Source organism: Crassostrea angulata, chromosome 8, assembly GCF_025612915.1.
Source record: "Crassostrea angulata isolate pt1a10 chromosome 8, ASM2561291v2, whole genome shotgun sequence".
Taxonomy (NCBI): Eukaryota; Metazoa; Mollusca; class Bivalvia; order Ostreida; family Ostreidae; genus Magallana; species Magallana angulata.
In genome coordinates, this window is record NC_069118.1 from 44,763,416 (window position 1) to 44,787,084 (window position 23,669).

At 35.8% G+C, this 23,669-nt stretch overlaps 3 protein-coding genes across 4 annotated transcripts in view; 2 read left to right on the forward strand and 1 right to left on the reverse strand.

Moving 5' to 3' along the window:
• LOC128158012 (contactin-like) overlaps positions 1–15,132 on the reverse strand; it is a 38,978-nt gene extending 23,846 nt beyond the window's left edge. The window contains exons 1-14 of the mRNA XM_052820680.1: positions 14,986–15,132; positions 14,575–14,669; positions 13,940–14,025; positions 13,449–13,600; positions 12,628–12,735; positions 12,112–12,438; positions 11,866–11,967; positions 9,516–9,752; positions 9,030–9,135; positions 8,155–8,345; positions 6,245–6,511; positions 2,333–2,632; positions 1,840–2,003; positions 1,182–1,305 (exon numbers count right to left, since the gene is read on the reverse strand). Of these exons, the coding sequence (XP_052676640.1) occupies positions 1,182–1,305; positions 1,840–2,003; positions 2,333–2,632; positions 6,245–6,511; positions 8,155–8,345; positions 9,030–9,135; positions 9,516–9,752; positions 11,866–11,967; positions 12,112–12,438; positions 12,628–12,735; positions 13,449–13,600; positions 13,940–14,025; positions 14,575–14,669; positions 14,986–15,061 (2,335 nt within the window). The 5' untranslated portion in view covers positions 15,062–15,132. The remainder of the gene's footprint in view (positions 1–1,181; positions 1,306–1,839; positions 2,004–2,332; positions 2,633–6,244; positions 6,512–8,154; positions 8,346–9,029; positions 9,136–9,515; positions 9,753–11,865; positions 11,968–12,111; positions 12,439–12,627; positions 12,736–13,448; positions 13,601–13,939; positions 14,026–14,574; positions 14,670–14,985) is intronic.
• On the forward strand, positions 2,815–6,224 carry LOC128158008 (uncharacterized). The gene is made up of 2 exons (XM_052820676.1): positions 2,815–3,381; positions 3,615–6,224. Exon 2 carries the CDS (start codon positions 3,671–3,673, stop codon positions 5,873–5,875), a length of 2,205 nt encoding a protein of 734 aa, XP_052676636.1. The 5' UTR covers positions 2,815–3,381; positions 3,615–3,670; the 3' UTR covers positions 5,876–6,224.
• Positions 15,133–19,482: 4,350 nt separating the features above from the next.
• LOC128158009 (tripartite motif-containing protein 2-like) lies at positions 19,483–22,179 on the forward strand. 2 transcript variants are annotated; one of them, XM_052820678.1, is made up of 2 exons: positions 19,483–19,573; positions 20,162–22,178. In XM_052820678.1, the coding sequence occupies exon 2, from the start codon at positions 20,162–20,164 to the stop codon at positions 21,902–21,904; it is 1,743 nt and encodes a 580-aa protein (XP_052676638.1). In that variant the 5' UTR covers positions 19,483–19,573; the 3' UTR covers positions 21,905–22,178. The 2 variants fall into 2 exon arrangements, with proteins under 2 accessions (XP_052676638.1, XP_052676637.1); XM_052820677.1 differs by having other exon boundaries at positions 19,500–19,617; positions 20,162–22,179.
• Positions 22,180–23,669: the final 1,490 nt, after the last annotated feature.

A 23,669-nucleotide genomic window follows, 5' to 3' on the forward strand; every position in this document is an offset into this window, starting at 1 on the left:
AGCAAAAATTAAATACAAGTTTAAGAAGAAAAAATTCACTTGGTGTAATTTATTCTCATTTTACAGAAGGAAGACAGCTGATGCAGACAGAAAAAAAAATATAATCTGTAACCATTAAAGTCTTTGTCGATGATCTTTCTCATATTTTTTTATTCTAATAAACATCTGAAAATGCAAGTCACATAGACTGAAAATAAACAAGAAGAGCTGTCAGAGGATCAATTAATAATTGGTGCTGTCTTCACCTTCAAATGAAATTGTTTTCTTGACATAAGGGGATAATGATATTCAATATCTAGGATTGACAGCATGACTGATAATATAACAAGTCTATGAATCTTGACATTAAGTAAAATAAACATAAATTGAAAGCAGAAGGACAGCCAACAATTTAGGATATCAACAAGATTTCACGATCAAATTGGCAAATCATCCCTTCATGGCTACAAATTGACAGTCACAATCAATGATTGTTTGATTAACTTAGAGCTGACAGTATGACTGACAAAATGACAGTCTAAAAACCTTGATGTCACCTAAACTGACAGCATGATAACAATATGACGTTCAATGAACCTTGACCATATCTAGAACTGATAGCATGACTGACAATATGCTAGTCTATGAACCTTGACCATTTCTAGAACTAACAGCAAGACTGACAATATGCCAGTGTATGAACCTTGACCATATCTAGAACTGATAGCAAGACTGACAATACGCCAGTCTATGAACCTTGACCATATCTAGAACTGACAGCAAGACTGACAATATGCCAGTCTATGAACCTTGATATTACTTAGAACTGACAATATGACTGACAATATGCCAGTCTATGAACCTTGATATTACTTAGAACTGACAATATGCCTGACATTTCTGACATTATGACAGTCTGAATCTTGATATCACCTAAAACTGACAGCATGATTAACATGCAACATCAAAGTCTATGAACCGTTGCATAACCTAGAACTGATAGAAATACGGACAATGTGACTTTCTTATAATCTTGACATTACCTAGGACCGACAAAATGACTGACAATATGAAAGTTTGAATCTAACTTGACATAAACTAGAACTGATAGCATGATTCACAATATGACAGTCTTTGAATCTTGACATTACCTAGCTGATAGCAGTATTGATAATATGACAGCATATAAACCTTGGCATTACCTAGAACTGACAGTGTAGCTGACGTACTGACAAAGTCTAGCTGGGTAGAGGCCGTACAGGTGTACACTCCAGCATGTCTGAATTGTGTCATCACTATATATAGATCACCAGTGAAAGGACTCCTCTGTTCAAGATAATAAACGTAATGTAAACATTACCAATGGTAAATGCAATGGAATTTTCCACATCATTTTAAGGCGGCTGGGTGGTCAACAAATTAACCATCAGATCTACCTTAAATTTAAAGATATGATTTGTTCAGCTGAAAACTATTACTTAGGACAGAAAAAAATCCTTAAATTTTATATTTATATTTCGGCATTTTCCTACATTTTTTATAAAGAGGTCTTCTTTTAAAGAAGATAGCTACAGTCTAAAAATGGCCACGACCATGGAGCCCTCTTCATGCAAATTCTAGCAGATATTTCACGTGAGGAGACACGAGTTTGTAATCAAGAGAAATAAAATCAAGAGGAAGTGATTACTTCATATAAAGCACTATGTCAAGATTGTTGTCTGTACATGGTATGATTTTTGAAGAAATATTGTTTAAATAATAATTTATTCAGTTTTATGTCATTGACAAAATTTGAACACTGTAATATAAGGACATGAAATATGGGTATGGGAAAGATTTGTGCACAGTTCTATTTAGTACCATCTTAAAGTTGTTATCCTGCTCAAGATCTATACTTTGGTCGTTAAAGGACCAGGTATAGACGAGTTCTAGACCGGGGCTGTAGGAAGCTCGACAGGACAGCAGGGCTGTTCCATTCACCACCACTGTAACAGTTGAGGGCCGCTCCACCATTACTGTCCTACCTAAATATATGTAAATCATAATTTGTATTTTACAGAGTTTAAATTGAATTGTCGACATAAAATTAATTTCATGTACATATACATTCACAAATTATTCTATTCAAATTGAAAAATTGTTTAAATATATAATGAAGGGATAACAGCTACTTACCTATTATCGGCATGATGAGAAGAGAATTAAGAGACTGAAGAAAAAAGATGAGCAGAGAGAGAAAGAGAGAGGTGGACAGACAGAGAGAGAGAGAAAGGGGGGGGTGGGGCAATTTAAAGAAGGAGCAGCAAGATATTGGAAAGAAGGAAGTCAATAGGATAAGAAATGAGAGAAATACCTAGCACTGTCAGCTCAGTGGAGCTCTGTACTGTCCCATGTATATTGACAGCCTTACAGGTGTACAAGCCCTGGTCTGTGTAGCTCAGGTTAACAATCCTCAGGTGACCACTGGTCAGTGACTGAAGGTGGGCAGGTGTCCCTTCCTGTCCACTATCACCTGGAATCACCTGTCCCTCATACAGCCAGGTGATGTTGGGGCTGGGCGCAGCCTCCGGGTGGCACAGGATGGTCACAGATCCCCCCAGTGATCCAATGGTGGTGGATTCCAGTGGTCTCTTTTTAAAGGAGGGAGGGAAAGCTGTTGCGAAAAAAATGAATCTTTGATAAAATAGTAACTCTTTAAGAGATGAATGATTTAAACTACAAGCAGTTTACATTCTGCGACTTCTTTTTTAAAAAGTTTTACATTTAAGTAAAATAAAAGTTAAAATCATAATAATTCATTTGCAATAAATTTCAAATTTTCCATGTACACAAATAGAAATGTGCTTTTAACACTTTAAATTATAATTTTTGTGGGCTAATTTTCTTTAAATTTTTGCATTGTTTTAAATTCATTATACTGTAATAGTTTTAAATGAGATCAGATGTAAGGCTTTTCAATATTTAAACTTAAGGAATTTCAGAATATTCATTCTGACTCTAAAATATCTTAGACACCAACTGGCTATATGAAATTAAAATTCAAAAACAGAAAAAAACATTTCGTAATATATAACAATGATGACACAAAATTGTCCAATATGAAAGTAAAATTTGTGGTCCAATTAGCATGCAATGAAATGGGTCATGGAAATTTCACTAAGTATTGGACACTGAGAGCACTGATGCATAGTGTACAGGTGAGATAATTTACCTATTGTTTGACAGGTGTGTTGTCTTCTGTATTACCTGCACACAGGTAACATATCTAACTAATTTGAATTCGCAAAAATTTCCTTTCACGGAACAATACACCAGAAGAAACAATCATAACAATTCGTCTAACACACAGGCATGTTGTGATCGGATGAAATTTGTTTTTAAATAATAGGATTTTGAAATCAGGTATGGAAATCATTTATTTTCCTGATATTTCTACTCTATCATTGTATTATTATATATATTATGTAGTATAAATACATGCAAAATGTTCAACAGAAAATTATTGAAATCTTTAAAACTTCTTATTCAAGTACTGTATTATTTTGCCTGTTAACATTGTGGTTTACCTATTTTAATTCTAACAAACAATAACATTATGATAAGATTTCAAACATCACGTTATTTTTATACTGCAGCTTTAACTTCAAGAGATCAATCTTTCTCCCAACTGTGTTCATTTAAAATAGAGAGTATGGACCACACCATACCACAGGAACACTCAATGTCACAAGAAGTCAAGACATGCGAGATCTGTGCCGCCGCCCAGCTCCAGATATTTTGCAACAACTGTCAAATCAGCTTGTGTGGTAAGTGTGACACAGAGCACAGAAAAGGAAGGCTGTGTAGTTTACATGACAAAGTGCTGTTCCCAGACCTAAACAAACTGCTGTTTCCTAGCTGTACCATCCATCAAGATCAGACCTGTCATTCCTACTGTAAACAATGCGACATTCCCGTCTGCAATAAATGCAAGACCCAGACTCACCATGATCACCATGAGCTGATAGAGATGTCTCACTTTGTCAGTACGAAACTCAATGAGATTAAGGCCGAGATAGAAGAGCTGCTGAAAAAAGTCATCCCCTGGTGTAGACAAACTAAAGCAGACACTGCTTCCAAACTCTCCATGACTGAAGTCAAATACGACCAGATGATCCATGAATTGGAGATTCATCGGAAAATCTGGCATCAGGAAGTAGACGGTATATTCAACAGTGTCATGATGAAAATTCGCAGCGAGAAGGAGAAAAGCCTCAGAGAACTACAAAACCATCAGTCTGATCTTGCCCAGATTTACAATGTTATGTACCAAACAGTTCAAGAGGACAGGGACATATTGATGTCAAAGGAGGCTGCCATAATAGCTGCCCACAAGTCTAGATTGATGGACTGCTCACAATTTAAGACTGGTCCCGACATCAAAATTCCAATACTAAGGACAAAAATAAACAAAGGGAGGGAACTCTCTTTACAGCTGGAAAACATTGAAGCCTCCCTAACTCAGAATTCATGTGTTAGTAACATGATGGAGAGCATCTCAAATGAAACTTTACCAAAAGATTGTATATGTACTAGTATCACCAATTCAACATCAAATGAAAATGTGCCATCAATACCATTATGTGCCCTTTCTGCACCAAATGGAAGACCAGTAGCAAAATCTTATAGTAAGGTAGCAGATAGCATTGCTAAGGCAACTAAAAAATTGTTGCTGATAAAACAAGGTGATAAATGTCTTCAAAGAAAAATCAAAGAGGAATCTACATTTACATGTCCTAGTTCTCTAGGTCCATCACGAGTGATGTCAAGAACTCTAGATCTGCACCCTACAGAGAACATGGCTTGTTCGGCTGTGAAAACGATGGAGGTCAGTGTGATAAAAAATACTACAAGAGATAGGTCAAAGTCTTTAGACCAATCTAAACAAAATCCAGTAGAGTTAACAAAGACAATACTAGTAGCCCACTGCACTAAAGCAGAACAGAAATCTTTGACAGAAAGAAATTCTGCCATTTTTATGACAAATGGGCAGCTGTTGAAAAAAGCTAGAGTGATATCTAGTTTTTCCACAGGACTAGAGAATCTGACTGCAGTAGCTTGCTACGGGAGTCGAGAGGCGTGGATTTGCGCAGAAACCAAGGTCATAAAGCGACTTGACATCCAAGGCTTCCAGAAGAATGCACTGCTTGCCACATGTAAATATTTCCCAGGAGACATTGCAGTGACGAGAGATGGTGAACTGATCTACAGCAATGTCAATGCTAGGACAGTTACTGTAGTCAGGGAGGAGAAAACAGAAATACTGATACAGGTCACAAAAGGCTGGCACCCTTGTAAACTCTGTTGTAGTTCATCTGGAGATATTCTGGTCGCAATGTTCACGTCTGATGACAAGAATCACAAAATTGTTCGATACCACGAGGGAAAAATCATCCAGGAGATCGAAAAAGACGTCAACTATGAGAATCCCCTGTTCCAAGAAGGGAGACATCCAGTTTACGTCGCTGAAAATACAAATGGGGATATTTGTGCAGCAGATCTGAATGCAGAGATGGTGGTTGTGATTGACAATAGAGGAAAGGAAAAGTTTCGATACGACGGAACAGCTGCAAAGAGAGCCAAGCCTTTCGTACCTGGACCAATCGTGACAGACTCCTCAGGACACATCATTGTAACGGATCAGATTAACGACTGCCTCCATATCTTGGACAAGAATGGACAGTTCCACGGCTGTATTGACAATTGCGGGCTAGACCAGCCCACAGGGCTCAGTGTGGACAAGGAGGGAAGGTTATGGGTCGGGTCATACAATACTGGAAATGTGAAGGTCATTGAATACCTGAAGCCAAGAAAAAGTGGGCCTTCACAGAAACAATGTCTTGATGACAAAAACTGAGGCAACCTTGATCATTAATGAGAATTTGTGTCATTGATGTTACATATGGATGGAAAAAAAAGAACACTTTTTTATACAGTACTATATTCTAAATCATTACTGGTAAAACGGCAATTTTAAATTTGTGCATATGGCTTAATTCATTTCTCTAATAAACACTTGTTATCAAGTCAAATTGTTCAATTTGAACTTTGGATGTTCGTAACAGGAAGTGAGGTATATTTAGAACAATGAACCTGGAATTCAGCTAGTGCTTCTTTGAGAGAGAGAGAGAGAGAGAGAGAGAGAGACGGAGAGAGACGGAGAGAGAGACAGAGACAGAGAGACAGAGACAGACAGACAGATGGAGAGAGAGAGAGAGAGACTCACACAACACCCTGAGTTGGGCGGTACTAGTCACCACCCCATGGCTGTTGCTGGCCATACACTGGTACATCCCGGCCTGACTCTCCCCAAGCCTTGGAATGGTGAGGGTGTTTCCTGTGATAATTAGGTTGCTGTCCCCAGACAACAGCTGACCGTTCCGGTACCAGGTGTAGGTGGGTCGGGGAATCCCAAATGCCTGACATCTCCAGACCAGTTCAGATTCTCTGTCTGCGTGCTGGTCCCTCAGGGGAACTGTGAACACTGGTTTTGCTGTAAGTTTAAGTTAAGATATTTAGACATTGAAGTAATCCAACAAGTTGTGGTAAATTGAATTTTTGTATTTTCTATCAAAAAATCTAGTTTCTGTTTTATGTGCAACAGGCTATGGAATTAGCCTGAGGACATAGTTTAACAAAACATCTTCAAGACTAGTGATACTCTGCTACATCTATATAATTACAGTCAACACTCTACCATTATACAGTACATTGACTACTGACACACTACTATTATACACTACTGACACTCAATGGTTATACACTGACTACTGACCCTCTATGGTTATACATTGACTACTGACCCTCTATGGTTATACACTGACTACTGACCCTCTATGGTTATACATTGACTACTGATCCTCTATGGTTATACATTGATTACTGACCCTCTATGGTTATATATTGACTACTGACACTATGGTTATACATTGACTACTGACACACTACTATTATACACTACTGACCCTCTATGGTTATACATTGACTACTGACCCTCTATGGTTATACATTGACTACTGACCCTCTATGGTTATACACTGACTACTGACCCTCTATGGTTATACATTGACTGACCCTCTATGGTTATACATTGACTACTGACCCTCTATGGTTATACAATGACTACTGACACTCTATGGTTATACACTGACAACTGACACTCTATGGTTATACAATGACTACTGACACTCTATGGTTATACACTGACTACTGACACTCTATGGTTATACACTGACTACTGACCCTCTATGGTTATACATTGACTACTGACCCTCTATGGTTATACATTGACTACTGACCCTCTATGGTTATACACTGACTACTGACCCTCTACCGTTATACATTGACTACTGACCCTCTATGGTTATACAATGACCACTGACCCTCTATGGTTATACAATGACTACTGACACTCTATGGTTATACACTGACTACTGACCCTCTATGGTTATACATTGACTACTGACCCTCTATGGTTATGTACAATGACTACTGACCCTCTATGGTTATACAATGACTACTGACACTCTATGGTTATATATTGACTACTGACACTCTATGGTTATACATTGACTACTGACACTCTATGGTTATACATTGACTACTGACCCTCTATGGTTATACACTGACTACTGACACTTTATGTTTATACAATGACTACTGACCCTCTATGGTTATACATTGACTACTGACACTATGGTTACCATTATACATTGACTACTGACCCTCAATGGTTATACATTGACTACTGACCCTCTAGGGTTATAAATTGACTATTGACCCTCTTCAATGAAACATTACATTGATTTCTGACACTCTAAGTTTATACATTACATTGACTACTGACAATCTACAGTGAAACATTACATTGACTACTGACACTCTATTGTTATATATTAAATTGCCTCCTGACACTCTAAAGTGAAACATTACATTGATTACTGACAATCTACAGTGAAATATTACATTGCCTCCTGACACTCTACAGTGAAACATTACATTGTCTACTGACACTCTACAGTGAAACATTACATTGACTGCAGACCCTCTACAGTGAAACATTACATAGACTAGTTCTGACACTCTATGGTTACACATTAACTACTGACACTATACGATTATACATTGACTACTGACCCTCAAAGGCGAGATGGAAGGTTTTCTGGTCCCTGGTTCCTGACCGTCGACTTGAGCACACACAGGTGTACACCCCGGCGTCCTGAAGAGTGACCCCCACGATGGTCAACACACGGTCACTGTCTGTAAACCTGACCCTGGTCCCTGGATCTCTGAGGGTTGGGAGAAACCACTGGTACACTAGAGGTCCACTGACAAGCAAAAACAAGTTCACAAAAATTTGATTAAATTATGATATCATAACAGACCCTGAAACGTGCTACAGTACTACACCTCTAAAAGGAACTGTACCATTCCCTGCAAGAAACGAACCGTACCGTTCATAAAGCGAACGGTAACGTTTACAAAACTAACCGTACCATTCACAAAGCCAAGCGCACTGTTCACAAAGCGTACCAAATCGAACCATGCAACTGGTGTAGTAGCACGTTTCAGGGTCTGTAACCATTATAAACAAGATAGACTAATTAAAAGTACCACTGTCCAAAATATGATTTAAAAATTTCCATCAAAACTATTAGCCTTGGGAATCTAAAAATCCTGCAGCCGATTTAAGATTGAAAAGAAAACCTAATCTAAATTGAACAAATATGGCTTTTTTGAATAATAATGGGAAAGGTGAAATCAACATTTGTAAAGTGCACTTTATTCTCTCAATGTAGTGAAATGACAAAAAATTTTCTCGAAACACAGAAGTTTTTAAAAAAACAGAACTTTAAACAACAGAACATTAAATTTGTATATCATTTTGTAAGAATCCAGTCAATGGAGTGAAATGACAGGAGTTTTTAACAGACCTTTAACAACAGAACATTAAAATTGGATATCATTGACTGTTTTTCTAAGAATCCAGTTTTATAGTTACATGAACTAACCTTCCATAAGCAAAACATTCCAATCTGACATCAACGCCCACCACTGGTTGCCGTGGAAACACTTGAATGAAACTGTCAGGAATCTGAACATTCAATATTCCTGATGCTGTGTGGAAATAAGGTACCAATGATATTAAATAAGCTGTCAATTTTTTTCATTTACGTGAATAATGCTACGTTATTGTAAAATGTATTGTTTCTCTGGCTTCATGGCGTCAGGTCAAAAGCTACCCCACTGGTTAATTTTATTGCCATATTAATAGGGAGAATATCTCAAATTCTTTATCTTAAATTTGAAAATAGAGTTGTCCCCCTTTGTATACCCTGCATTAAAATTAAATTATCTTCATTCTAAATTTATTTCTTTTAAATTTTTGGCTTGAGAAACTAATTTTTTTTTCATTTGGGCCTTACGATCATGCAAGCTACAAGCTGCATGCACTTGTAATGGTATTTTGCTTAAGGCTTTGTGCCTGTTCAACTTACGAGCTCCCTGCACTTGTAAGGGTATTCCTGTACTGATTCGACTGGGAGACTGAAACGATCCTGCGTAGTTGTCACGGTCTGTCGGATACGTCAGTGTCGCCATGCAGAAGTACATGCCATTATCGCCTCGCGTCACCTCCGAGAAATAAAGCTGGCCGTCTCCAGAAATAAAGAGATACGGTGTCAGTCGGGAGTTAATGGGCGTGGTTTGGTCCTTGATCCAGTTATAGCTGATGGCTGCCAATACAAAATGGTGCATATCAAACTCTTACAAATTATATAATATCATGGATAAATTATGCAATCAAAAGTTTATCTGAGCAATTGTTACAGGATAATGAAAGTAAAAATTTTCTCAATTCCAACAACCTTATTTCAAGTTGAAAAATCTTCAACAATTGGTTCACTTAGCAGCATTTGTATTTAGAACCTGTCAAAAAAAAACCCAGCCCAGATAACAGTTTCTGAAACTGTTTCCCGTACAACCTATCAATAGCGCTGTTTTGGATAATTAAGGTCTTCCGTTTCCAACGGAAGACCTTATAGTGATTGTTAGGTTTTTTCTTTCTTTCTTATTATTATTATTTTTTTCCCCTTTTTCTCTCGTGAATTTCTCAAAGATGTCTTGATGGATTTTTATAAAATTTTCAGGAATGACAGAAAATAAAAAGATCTAGAGGATTTTGATTAAAAATGTTCTAAATTCACTTCCGGTCGTCCGTTTCTTGTCCCGCGACAAAAAGCTTGTCACCTCGAGATCTAAAAAACGGTACTGACTTAAACATTCAAACTTTGTGGGATGATAGACCTATAGCTGTAGATGTGTTTAAACACTTTTGTTTTGTTCGTCATAACTTCCGGTCATCACCGGAAGCTTTTAAAAAATAATTTTTTTTACGCATCAAATTTTTGTCAATAGAATAAATATTTAAGAATAAATCTATACATAGGAAATCTCTGCGATGTAATATCAACAAAAAATTTCTACTTCCGGTGAGATATCTCAATTATCTCAGGTAGCTTTTTTAAAACACATTTTGTACCCGCGAGATCTCAGAAACTATAAGCGATCAAGACACGAAACTTTCATGGATGATAGATATTTGATTGAAGATGTGTTTAACCGGTTTCATTTTGTCTTCCATCACCTCCGGTCCATACCGGAAGAGTTAAAAAAATCGAGCTGTTTATCAGTTTAACTTTTTTTTCTGATATATTTTAGTTAGATAAATGAAAAATAATGTGCAAAAGGCAAGTATACAAGAAATATTGAATACAATTTACATTGAACACTTCCGTTTGCCCGTTTCCTGTCCAGAGACCAAAAACCTGATTTCGACGAGATCTCAAAAACAGTAACGACTTGAACAACCAAACTTTGTGGGATGATAGACCTATGTATGTACATGTGTTAACACTATTTTGTTTTATCCGGCGTAACTTCCGGTCGTCACAGGAAGTACACCCAATTTTGATATTTTAAAAATATTTTGGTTATTTAGCATTGAAGTAAAATTTTAGCTATAAAAATACAAAAACTCATCTACACATAGTAAAAAAAAAGATCTACTTCCGGTGAGACATCTCAAATATCTCAGGTAGCCTTCTTTTTTTAAAAACAAAGTACCCACAAGAAACTGATAAATCAAGACTTATATAGATAATGGACATTGATTGAACATGTGTTTAACGGGTTTCATTGGGTCCTACGTCACTTCCGGTTAATACTTGAAATGTTCAAAAGCAATAGAACTTTTTTTAAAACTTTTAACTTTTTTAAAAACATTTTACTCAATGTGATGAACAGTAACGTACGTAGGTAAATGAACTAACATATCTACTTTCCGTTTTTTAAATCACTTCCGTTTGTTCGTTTCCGGTCCCTAGATAAAAACCTTTTTTCAACGAGATATTATAACTAACGAAAACTTGAACATCCAAACTTTGAGGAAAGACAAAATGTACATATTATATCCATTTTCTGTTTACAAGATAACTGGATTTTTTGTGCAGGTTAATACATGAGGAACGGAAGACCTTTTTGTTGCTATAGCAACAAGAGTCTAGTTATAATCTATTTTTTTAGTTCAGTCATTCAATATAGCTTGTTATGAGATGTTGTAATGTTTATCCTGATCATAAAAATAGAGCTAATGTGCGTAGTTGTTACCCTATGTACAATAATGTAGATGTTTTCTTGGTGCACTGAACAATATTTTGTAGAAGCTCCCCCCCCCCCCCCTTTAAAAAAAAATTAATAAAAATTTAGATGTTTTTAATTAAGTAAGTGAGATTGACTATTTTACCTTTAGTTAGTATTGCACTCTATACTTGATTAATCCCTACTTACACAGACTGGATGTTGAGGAAATCTTTGGACACTGGATCACTGTACCCTGGTATTCCAACGGACGAATGGGGGCCGTATCAACATTGGAAAATTCTCCTAAATCTACAGTCAGGCAGTGAAAGCACATCTATTTTAAACTAGAGCATTTATTTCTTACTGATTGAATGGATGGATGAGAGAGAGAGAGAGAGAGAGAGAGAGAGAGAGAGAGAGAGAGAGAGAGAGAGAGGACTAATCAATAAATACCTGCAAAAGATAACACGACAGGTGGAGTCAGGACAACTCCAAATTCATTCTTAGCACTGCACTGATAACTTCCCCCGTCTAACGCCACTTGAGGATTGTTGATGCTGACTCTGCCGTTGGTCACTATGTATCGAGGGCCCACTATGGGCCGGGTCTGCCCATCCTCCCTGGTTACAGTCCACTGGTATGTGGGCTGAGTGAGCCCAGTGGCTGCACACTCCAGATAAACCTCAGAGGTGGATCCAAGGATTTCTGTGTCAGTAGGGTACAGGTAAAACTTGGGGCCCCTGGGTGCTGATTCCTCGTCAGGATAATTCGTCCCATACGCTACGACAAAATATTCAGTTGAGTGAATATCAATATTTTCTATGACATAATTTTTGTTTTTAATAATCATTCATATCTGAGTCACATACGGTAAAATAGTCCAGAATGCTCATGAGGAAGCCATATGACAAATGATAGACCTTATAAAAGAGACTATTAGAAGATAATTCAAATTAAAATTGATCTTACTAAAGTCCCTGTAATCTTGTATGATTCTAAAGGCTTCACTTTTGGCTGTTTCACAGATGTAGCTATATTTCTTACTGCCAACTCCTTTTGTAAAACTGTATTGTCCCTCTAATATTAGAAACAAAACAAACTTGATTTACATGTGAACAAAACAAAGTAAGAATAACATGCAATAAAACTGTTTCATGAATTTGATACAATTATATATTCTGACCTGTGTTAGACCTGAAATGATACAAAATAAAAAAAAAACTGCAGCATTGTTCCCTTTAATATTGTATGTATACTGTAAATTCCTTTTAATATGCGAGTATTTTTTTTCGCGATCCCGCTGTTTTGTATCAAATCGTGAGAATATAAATAGCGAACACAGGACATTTATTCATATTACTTATAGTTCACAACTCTCAGAAAATAATGGCAAGAATTAAAAATCCGCAAGGATGCTCCTCGCAATTTTACGCGGATATAAATTCCTCACATTTAATTAGGAATTTACGGTATAGCTTTTAATAGACATTAAAAAAAATATATGATTGTAAATCCGTTGGAGGCAGGGTATATAATTATGTACATGTTAATTCTTGCGTATTTATTCAAAGCATAGAATATCATACTGCATTAAGCCTTTTTGCAAGAAGAACTCTCTCTCTCAATAACTTACTCTCTCTCAACCCTCTCTCTCTCCTCTCCAAGCTCTCTCTCTCTCTCTCTCTCTCTCTCTCTCTCTCTCTCTCTCTCTCTCTCTCTCTCCACTTTAAGGAAACACATTCACACAACTATCCTAAATCAAAATGTACAGTAATCACGAATAAGCATACCGTTGTACTGGTAGATGACATGAAATCCAGAGTTGTTCAGTTTAGAGAATTTAGACCACCATATAACTCCATTTAATGGTTTGCTTAGGTTGTCTAGGGTGAGGAAATTGTCTTGTTCAAGGGAAACAACTCCACTTGTATACCAATTGTTCCTGCAATTCCAACAATAATTAGATCAACAATTTCAATTTCTCAACATTCAACTGTACAATTCTAAAAGTTTGATACTTGTTTTAAAAATAAATGCAAGCTAGAGGAAAGTCAGGGTAAAGGGATTTTTTAAGTCTTTCATCTTTGTTATTCCCTTAATAAAACTTTTTAAGCTTATGACAATAAGTCTAGCATGTAAATATACAAAATGTTTAAAATTTATTAGATTGTTGGAAACTAATCTACTACAATGTTGATGTCTAAATGCCCCATGAATTCACACACAAACACAAGAACATAATTAGTATAGTAATGGCTGGTCCCCGTAGCTAGCCACTTGCCTTTCTATGTCAAAATTGAGCAACCAGTTTCTAACAAATGAGTGTTCTGTCTGACTTTCTACTCCAAGAACTTCTCCTCCATTCTCCTTGAAAAGAACTTCATGTTATATATAGTTCAAAAACTCAAACTTCCAACTTATAATTATATACAATATCATAATTATATATGTACTGGAAAATTTTATTTCCTGTTTGTACCTGTTTTAATAAAATTAGGGATAATTTTAGTATTTGTTCAATATTACTTACATGTAATCTCTATCTTGAATTTAAATTATAGCATGAAAGCTTGAATATACAGTAAAACACGCTTATAACGAAGTCCCAGGGACAGCCAATTTAACTTCGTTATAAGCGTAATTCATTATATCCATCAAGTTTACAACATGAAATAGAGACTTGGTGAATGAAATTCACTTCGCTGTAAGGGTCAATTCATTATAAGCGTGTTCGCTATAACCGTGTTTTACTGTACACATATTTTGTCTGGAAATTTAAAAAGCTCATCTTACATGTGTATAGCGCTAGCATTGAATACAAAACAGGGTAAATACACCATAATCATATCATTGTAAGTAAAGTTTTTCATCAGCTGTGCATGATAAATTTATCATTGTACATTCAAGCACATTTACCTTACAAAAAACTTGAGCTTTAGTATATGTTTCATGTGGATGAAATACAAATTTGTAGCACTTTGAATTATGCTCAATCCATTCCGATGGACAATCTGTAAAAATACATTACATATATTCATCAGTTCATTTTTTAAATCAACAAGCTTACTACAAACAATTAAGCAGCTAGAGAGAGAGAGAGAGAGAGAGAGAGACTGAAAAAAATGTATACACTCTTATATCACATAGATAATAAAATATCAAATTTTTAAATGAAAAAACAATGTTAGTCATTCCATATTTTAGATATATAAAGAATAAAACTTATTCAAAGAATCAATAGGCCCCTATTTACTAGCTGAGTGTAAAAGCGACTCAGAAGACAGACAGGTACGTAAGTTCTCACTATGGCAGAGAATCAATACAAACCAAACAATGGCAATGGATCCGACTTGAAAATCAAATCAAACAAAGCAGCCAGCAGTCCTATTTTACTTGGAGACATATTTCATATCAAAACGCCCAGTAATAATGACAGTGAGTCGATCACGTCTTATAATTCAATCAAAAGATGATGTTTTGGCGCCACAAAGCAGATGGAAAAGAAATAAATAAAATTCCGAACCCGATCATAATTCACGTTTCACACACATGTTGGCATGTACATGTACATTAACTTTAACAAAAAATTGTTAATTTGAAAAATATTTCATTCAAGTTTATAAACCTTAGGTCATTAAGTTAAATGTTTATGCGATTTAAGAATGTATCTTATATACATGTAACTCCCTATGAACTCTATAAATTAAACAGTACATTTCATTTCTGAAAGTGGGGGGGGGGGGGGGGCAGACTCATCCAAAAAATCTTGACAAGCAAAAAAAAAAAATGAATAGGTTACTTTCCAAAATCCTGAAAATCCTAATCCGTGGGTGAGGGGGGGGGGGGGGAGGGGCGGGAGGTGGGGAGCCAGGTATACTTTTCACTTCAATTTCATTGTTTATTTCCTTATTTTCAATTAAATTTTTACATGGTCACAGAAAAGTGGGGGGGGGGGGGCAATTCAATGTTAATTCAATTTTTTGTTTTTAAATTTAAGAAAAAATCTTTGCCGCGCAACACAGCTTCCTGGACCCACCCCCCCCCCCCCCCCCCCCCCCCCCCGATGCTACGTGCCTGCTCTTTTCATAGAATTCTAATAAATTAAAACACGTCAATATAAAAAATTACATTAACAAACATTTAATTAGTATAAACTTTAAAATAAGAATTGAGGTGTGTTTTTTTCTCGCACTGATTTTTTAAAAAGATCATTTTTTTAATAACAATAACTAACGTATCCTTTTTTCACATCATGTTTCTTTACAAACGCATGCAATAAGTCAGTTGAATATGTTATACATTGGTCTCCATTATCAATATATATATATATATATATATATATATATATATATATATATACGAGGGTCAATCAAAAAATACGAAGACAATGTGGCTGTCTATCATATTTTTTTCAAGAAAGTCATACTTTACAGATTAATCTGTGCATCAACACTTATGTCATTGATATGCAAAGTTTAAGTCCATTTGATGAAGCGCTATTTTTGTTACCCCTTTTTAAAAACAACATGTTTTGTCACCACGGCGCACGGTAACGTTCAAAACATGACGTCAAGATTAAACACACACAGTTTATAGATATACCCCATCTTTATATCATGCTTAGTCTCTTGTGCCTTTCTCCTTACAATTTAAAATGGCACTGAACCACTTAACATCTTATTTTCACACATTTGTTCGAGAATCATAAGTTAGTTTCTCGAAGTTTTCATTTTCTAACCGTGTATCTATTAGTTTACAGTAAGGATAACCCTGAAAGTCGGTTGACGTTACTTATTTTTTGACCAAATATTTACAGTTATTCTACTCTCTCTCGGACTGTTTTATATTCAAAATACAATTACCACCACCCCCACAAAATGTATTACAGTTAAACACAAATTTGCAAATAATTGTTGATTATTTTTTGCACCATTGAGCATTTTCACAACTTGTATCGGCTTTTTCCTGGGTTAAATCCATTTTGTTGGTACTTGTCGTTGCGCCGTGACGTCCGGCGACGTCGATGGTTTTAGTCAATTCTAAAGAGGACTACCTGACTTTAGTTACAAATATCTGTTCGACAAAACAATATATCCCGTCATTATTTGGAACATGGAATTCCATTACTATACTTAATGTGAGGTTTCAATATTATTTGGTTTTAAGCCCAATTTATATATAGAGGTATTACTTTCAACATTATATGGTTTATTATTGACATAACACAAATGTTGACCGTGCGCAGTGACCTCATTTTTGCAGGATTTGATTCTAAATAATTCTTAGAAATAAAGGAATTTATTAACTTTCTTGCAAATTGTTTGAAACTATTGCTAAATTATTTCTTCCAAATTTAGTAATGATATGAAGTTAAGTAACATAGCTATGACAAAAGTCTTTGTATTTTTTGATTGACTCTCGTATATATATACATGTGTATATATATATATATATATATATATATATATATATATATATATATATATATATATATATATATATATATATATATATATACACGTTCTGGCATAACCCTAAAAGTATCAATTATTTTGACTAAACCATAAGCAATTTTTTTTCAAAGTGCGTTTATGTAGACGATATCATCGCAACAAAGTGCGTTGTAAAAATGTCAGGAAAAAACACAAATAAATTGGAAAATGTACATTTTGTGATATACCTATCATAATAAAAGAATTCTCGACAAATTTTTAACAATAATATTCAGTGGCTGTGCTTCGGTTTAAACCTCGTGTACAATACCAATACCGATATACACTATATGTTTGATCCGTACATTGCGGCGTCGGAAGCAAATTGAAAAGGGGGGGGGGGTGCTAGACTTATCCGAAATCATGAAAACCAAAAAAAATAGATAAATAGATAACCAAATAAAACGCATAGCATAAAACCATATTCGCCAGCCGTTCATTAAAATTCTAATCCGTTGGGGGGGGGGGGGGGGGGTAGCAGTACGGGCATTGTGAGTTGTTTTGCCCCCAGACACCCCCCCCCCCCCCCATCTCTCCGTTCCGACATCTATATGAGTAAAATGCTATGGTTGAAGATCAAAAGATGAATTGACTGTCTTCAGTTTACGTCCCTCACTTCAATATTTGGTCTATAACATTAACGAGGTTAAGAGGGTTCGATGGTCGTGATCATATTTATAGACTGTATTTATCTCCTTTAGAAAAAGAGCTCTATATAAAGATGTAGAAAAATACCCAATTTTAAAGGTAAGATGTATGATTTTGTTTTTTAAACTAAATAATAGCTTATAGCTAAACATATCATATCTAAAAATTTCATGCAGATCTTAAGGTGAAGTTTATTGACCATCTAGCCTCCCTAGAGGGAAAGTGGAACCCCTAGGATGGGTGACATTAAATATTTTAGTTGATGTATGAAAACGGCATTATCATTATAAAAAGACAAATGAACAAATGTGAGAAATGCATGTTATTCATACATGGATCTTAATGAATAAAGAATACATATTATTTTACATTCTTGCACTGTCTGAAGGACATGAGAACCAGGCTAATATTTTAAATACCTTCTCAACATATATTTACAAGAAGCATCCATGCATGGGCGCATTTAGAATAGTAGGGGATCGGGGAGGACATATCCCCCTAATCAAGACAATTCAAATATTTTTAAATCACACATTAAAATTACAGAATATATGTCTAAGATCCCCTCACCCTGGCAAACAAATTTACCCCAGTCCGGAAAAATTTATGGATCCGCCCATGACATCCGTATCTAATATACGTGTCAGCTGTTTAAAAATTATTTTACACTCAATTACATTCTACATGTAGATGTAAACTTTTCAATGAGTTCATGAGTTATGTTATTTACACTTATTGTCTATGCATGTACGTGTAGAGAATGTATATACAGTTGACATGTACATGTATATGATTTATTAAAGTTTACAACATACTGGTCAATACATTATATACTATGGTGACTAACTTGTATACGCCCAACATCCACGGATCTACACGTATAGTGGGAGACAGACAGAAACGTACGTACTATCGTTTATGAAAGTGGGGCGAGGGTCATCGGCCTCATTCAAACAATCAAGACAAGCCAAAAAAAAAAAGGAAGAACATTCTCAAACTCTCAAAATTTTGAAAAATCCTTATCAATTGCGGGGGGGGGGGGGGGGAGGGGGTCAGTTATCTTTTTTATCAATTTTATGAATGATTTCCTTACGTTCACTTCCATTTATCACATGCCCGCAGAAAGAGTGCACACCATTTTAATTCCACTTTTAATGACAAGCAAACAAAAAAGAAGCCTAATTCCAAATGAAATTATTATTTCTAATCGGGGGGGGGGGGGGGGGGTAGTACTAGTAGTATACCTATTACTCAAAAAAAAATCCTACCTATGAATTTCTTTTCTAATAACTGCAATATCAGTCTTAATATTTCCTTATTTTCATTTTAATTCCTTACATTCTACCACAATTGTGTGTGTGGGGGGGGGGGGGGGGGGGGGGGGGCGACGGATTTCTGATACCTCTATTTTTTGTTGTTGTAAATTTAAGCAATATTATCTTTGTTGCGAGAGAAAATGGGGCCGGGGGGGGGGGGGGGGCTGGCCCTTTCGGTTCCGACACCTATATGATCTATACACCAGTTTACTTTAATTTAATCATGTCATTACAGAGTTCTGATATCATAGTACCCTACATTAAAAATTCAAATACACACTCTGATTGTTTTATCAAGGTAGGAGGTCAGGAGACGTAAACCTTGTATCTACGTGTACGTACATGACCAGGAAGTAAATTACACAAGTCTCGTATTCTCTCATTCTAATCTATAGGGCGTCATTCACGCGGTAATGGCTGGACAGGTGTAACTTACAAAACGTCACATTGATACACACAGTGAGTTATAAAAATTGTATTCTACAGCTGTATATCGCATGATGGTAAGATTATTAATTCGATCAACAATGAATCATTGTTTATAATTGTACTGAACCGAAAGTAGGGGCCATTGTTTGATAGACATGCATTCTCTACCATTGGCTCATACATTCACCAACGTTTTTGTTTACCGTAAATGCACACTTTAAACAAACCTGGGTCACAAATAGATGAGACTCACGCTGTTTGATTTTACTTACAAGTCCATAATTGCTTTATTAAGAGAGGGTATTATATTACTTGTATGTGCGGATCTTGGGGAAGGGAGTGGTCTGGACCCTCTTCCCCCTTAAAAAATTGAAATTAATATGAATTAATTTTATATTTCACAATTGTTGAATTACCAGAGGTATTCCTAAGACACCACCAAGATTTTGTTTAATGTATGTATTTTTATATGTGCGTGTGGTATGTGTGTGTGTGGGGGGGGGGGGGTGGGGTTGGCGTGGTTATGTAGAAATATGATTGACTCCTTAATAATATTTAGTAACAAAATAAAGAAATGTAAAAGCTCCCTCAAACTTTTAAGTACTTTTCTCATTTCAGATGGCATTATCTGAATCCCAAATACCACCTGACGCCCAGCATTATTTGGTGTGTGGCACTGAAGACTGTGAGAAGAACTGCCAATTTTACTGCAATGTCTGTCACCAACCAATGTGTGAACAATGCAGAGATGAACATCAGAAGAATAAGAAAACCAAGAACCATGAAGTGGTCCATTATAAACAACGCAAACGACAGCTTCCTCTGGAGAAATGCAAAATCCATCCCACAAGAAACATAGAACTTCTCTGTGAGGATTGCCAAATTCCCATTTGTTCTAAATGCACGGGTACAAAAGAACATCGCGGCCATGCGTTTACTGACCTAGAAAATGTCTTTGCTGAAAAATGTTCACACTGTCACATAGAAATTACCAAAATTCGAAGCTATTTTGAGCCTACTTCTCAAGATCTGAAAAAGAAAATTGCTAGAGATGTCACAGAAATAAAGAAGATCATGGAGGGTGTAAGAACATCCATGAAGACTGAAGCCGAGTCTGTGAAAAAGCTGGTAGAAACAATTACATCAGATAAAATAGAACAAGTCAACAAAATAGAACAGTCATTATTAGAAACATTAAACGGTCAAAATCAAAAAATAGATGATTACATCAACTATCTCAATGATTTAATCCAGACGTTTTATGGTTACCTATCTCCCTCAAACACAGAACAATTAACATTTGCCCTCAAATCAGAAAACTTGGTCATTAGACCCATACCAGAGACATCCAAACCAGTCCCACCCATATTTACTGCTGGTCAATATAGCAAAGACGATGTCGCAAAACTACTGGGTAGAATAACTTTCCCCAACACTAAACCAGAGAACAGGGAAATAAAGTCCATGGAGACTGCCTTTACACAGTTGAAACCTACAGGGAAACAGAGGAAACAAGACAGAGAGAAATCTGACGTGAAACAAACACTGTCTCTGTCTTCCTCTGTCACTAAGGTCAGGGAGTACACAGTACCAGGTGTTAATGAAGTATATCATATATCACTGGGTAAATCAGGCAGACTCTGGGTCAGTGATTGGAGAGGTAACCTTGTCCAAACAGATCTACAGGGGAATCAGCTACAGAAGATACAAACCAGTGGTCAAGATGAAGGCTTCCACACAGTCACACAGGACGGGGGTCTGATCTATACAGACAGAGAAAACAAAGTCGTCAATAGGATAACACTGGATAATACAATCACTGAATTCATAAAAACAGGAGACTGGGAACCACTCAGTATACACTCCTCCCATAACAACGGGGACCTACTGGTGGAGATGCAGACAGATGAAGAGGCTAAAGTCACCAGGTACAACAAGACAGGGACAGAAATACAGAACATACAGAGAGACAACAAAGGACAGACACTATATGGTACACCACACTACATCACAGAAAACATCAATGGTGATGTCTGTGTATCAGACTATAACAAACATGCTGTAGTGGTGGTTGATAAATCAGGACAACACAGGTTCTCCTACACAGGTCAGGGGTCAGTGTTGTATCCCTATGGAATATGTACTGATGTACTCGGTCACATCCTGGTGTGTGATACCGCTATATCTATTTTTAGTAACACAGTTCATCTTCTGGATCAGGATGGTCAGTTATTGTCTCTCCTACTTACAGATCAACAAGGGGTTGAGTGTCCCATTAGTGTGTGTGTGGATAATGAGAACAATCTCTCGGTGGGACAAAATAACACCAACACAGTGAAAGTGTACAAGTATCTACAGTGATCATTATATCTCCATACAATAATTATGTACTGTGTGTAATGTGTATGTTGTGAGATAATGTAACAAAAACACTGTGATAGTGTACAAGTACCGGTATCTACAGTGTATTTACATCATTTATGTCGACCCTCTGTATGTTTGTTTGTAACATTTCTTATTAGATTAATTTCATTACTGAAGAGTTGACTATTAAATATACATATATTAACAATATTTGTTTTAAAAGTTATTAGAAACTGCTAGCTTGAATCTTGTCAATAGCTATCCAAAAGACATATTTATAAACAACACTATACTGAATCTAGTAAAAATGATTGAAGTTCGTAGGTGATGAGAAGGTTTTCTGAATGATATTTATAAGCATTGATTTCGAAAAAAAAAATTAAACCCATTATCCTAAAAGGCACTAATTACTAATGATCATTTTTTCTCATTTTTCTCTATAATCAAGCTTATAAATTTACATGCTCTGATTGACAGGGAAAAAACCCCAGATACAACATTACATGTGATAATATCTTATTTCAAAGTAAGTTTTTCTGTACCACAATTCTGATATATAACGTAATCTATTACAAGCAATAGTCTAACTTAATCTAAGTCAAATATTTAGAGAGAGAGAGAGAGAGAGAGAGAGAGCGCTGCAGGTTTGTAACTCCAGGTTTAATCAAAGTACTTAGAGTACTGAGAGACGGAGGCATCATTGCGGAGGAGATTAATCTACTATTAATTTAATTCCAAATATTGAAGTACCGACGGGAGTTGATTTCATCGATTGATATTTATCTTAAAATCAACGATATGTAATTTCGCATGCCGAGTAGTTTCTTATCCGTAATTGAATAACGCATATTATCATAATATGAATTTTTGGGCTTTTCCAAAAATTTCAAGAATTATAGGAAAACATCATATGAATCATGTTGCCTAATATTTTAAGATATAATTATTTCCATCAAACTATGTATCAGTAATGTAAATATTTCTGGAAAATTATATGGATCCGAGCAATGTTTAACTATAATAATATTCAATGCTTCAGAATGCATTACATTGAATTTATCGATTACTTTCGAGAACAAGGTCTTGTCAGTCAGCGTCGATGATCTGTGGTTAGGCCCAAACATAGTTTCACTTCCGGTTTGCCAGAGTAACTGTATAGGAGAGTTGATAAAAATCAACTACCAAAAATAGTAATGGTTTTTTCTTCTTCAAATTTTAAGGTATAGAAGGTTTAAAGTATCAATTAAGAGTTTGCAATACTAAATACTAAAGGACAGAAACTACTTTGCTAACATATTCAGGCTCTTTTATGGAATATGCAAAAACAAATTACATGTACAAACAAAAAAATATTTTGTTAGTTAGTACTATACCTAATGATTCACAATATATACTAAAATTTATGATATATAATCAATAAAAACTGTTGAACAGTGAACTTTTTTCATATGAAAAAAATCGTTCATGCTTAAAAACTCCTAGTGTTACATGTAGGTAATACATGCATGATCTCAATCTCGCATAGTTGTTCTTTTTCTTTTGCAGAATGTACGATTCGATTGTAGAGAGTGATCAAATATATTTCTAAGCGGATGAAATATTTATATATAAGAGACGCTACAGCTCATTTTGCTCAAAATTACCGTTGATTTAATCATTTCAGGCGGTCCAAAAAGTAAATATTGCTAGCTCAGCCTTTTGATCAACAGCTTAGCGAATCAACTGTAAACATTTCATCGTGACTTTCTGCATGGGATTAAAA

What these genes read in the sequence shown, in the direction of transcription:
- LOC128158008 (XM_052820676.1), top strand. Translation starts at nt 3,671, where the DNA reads ATGGACCACACCATACCACAGGAACACTCAATGTCACAAGAAGTCAAG.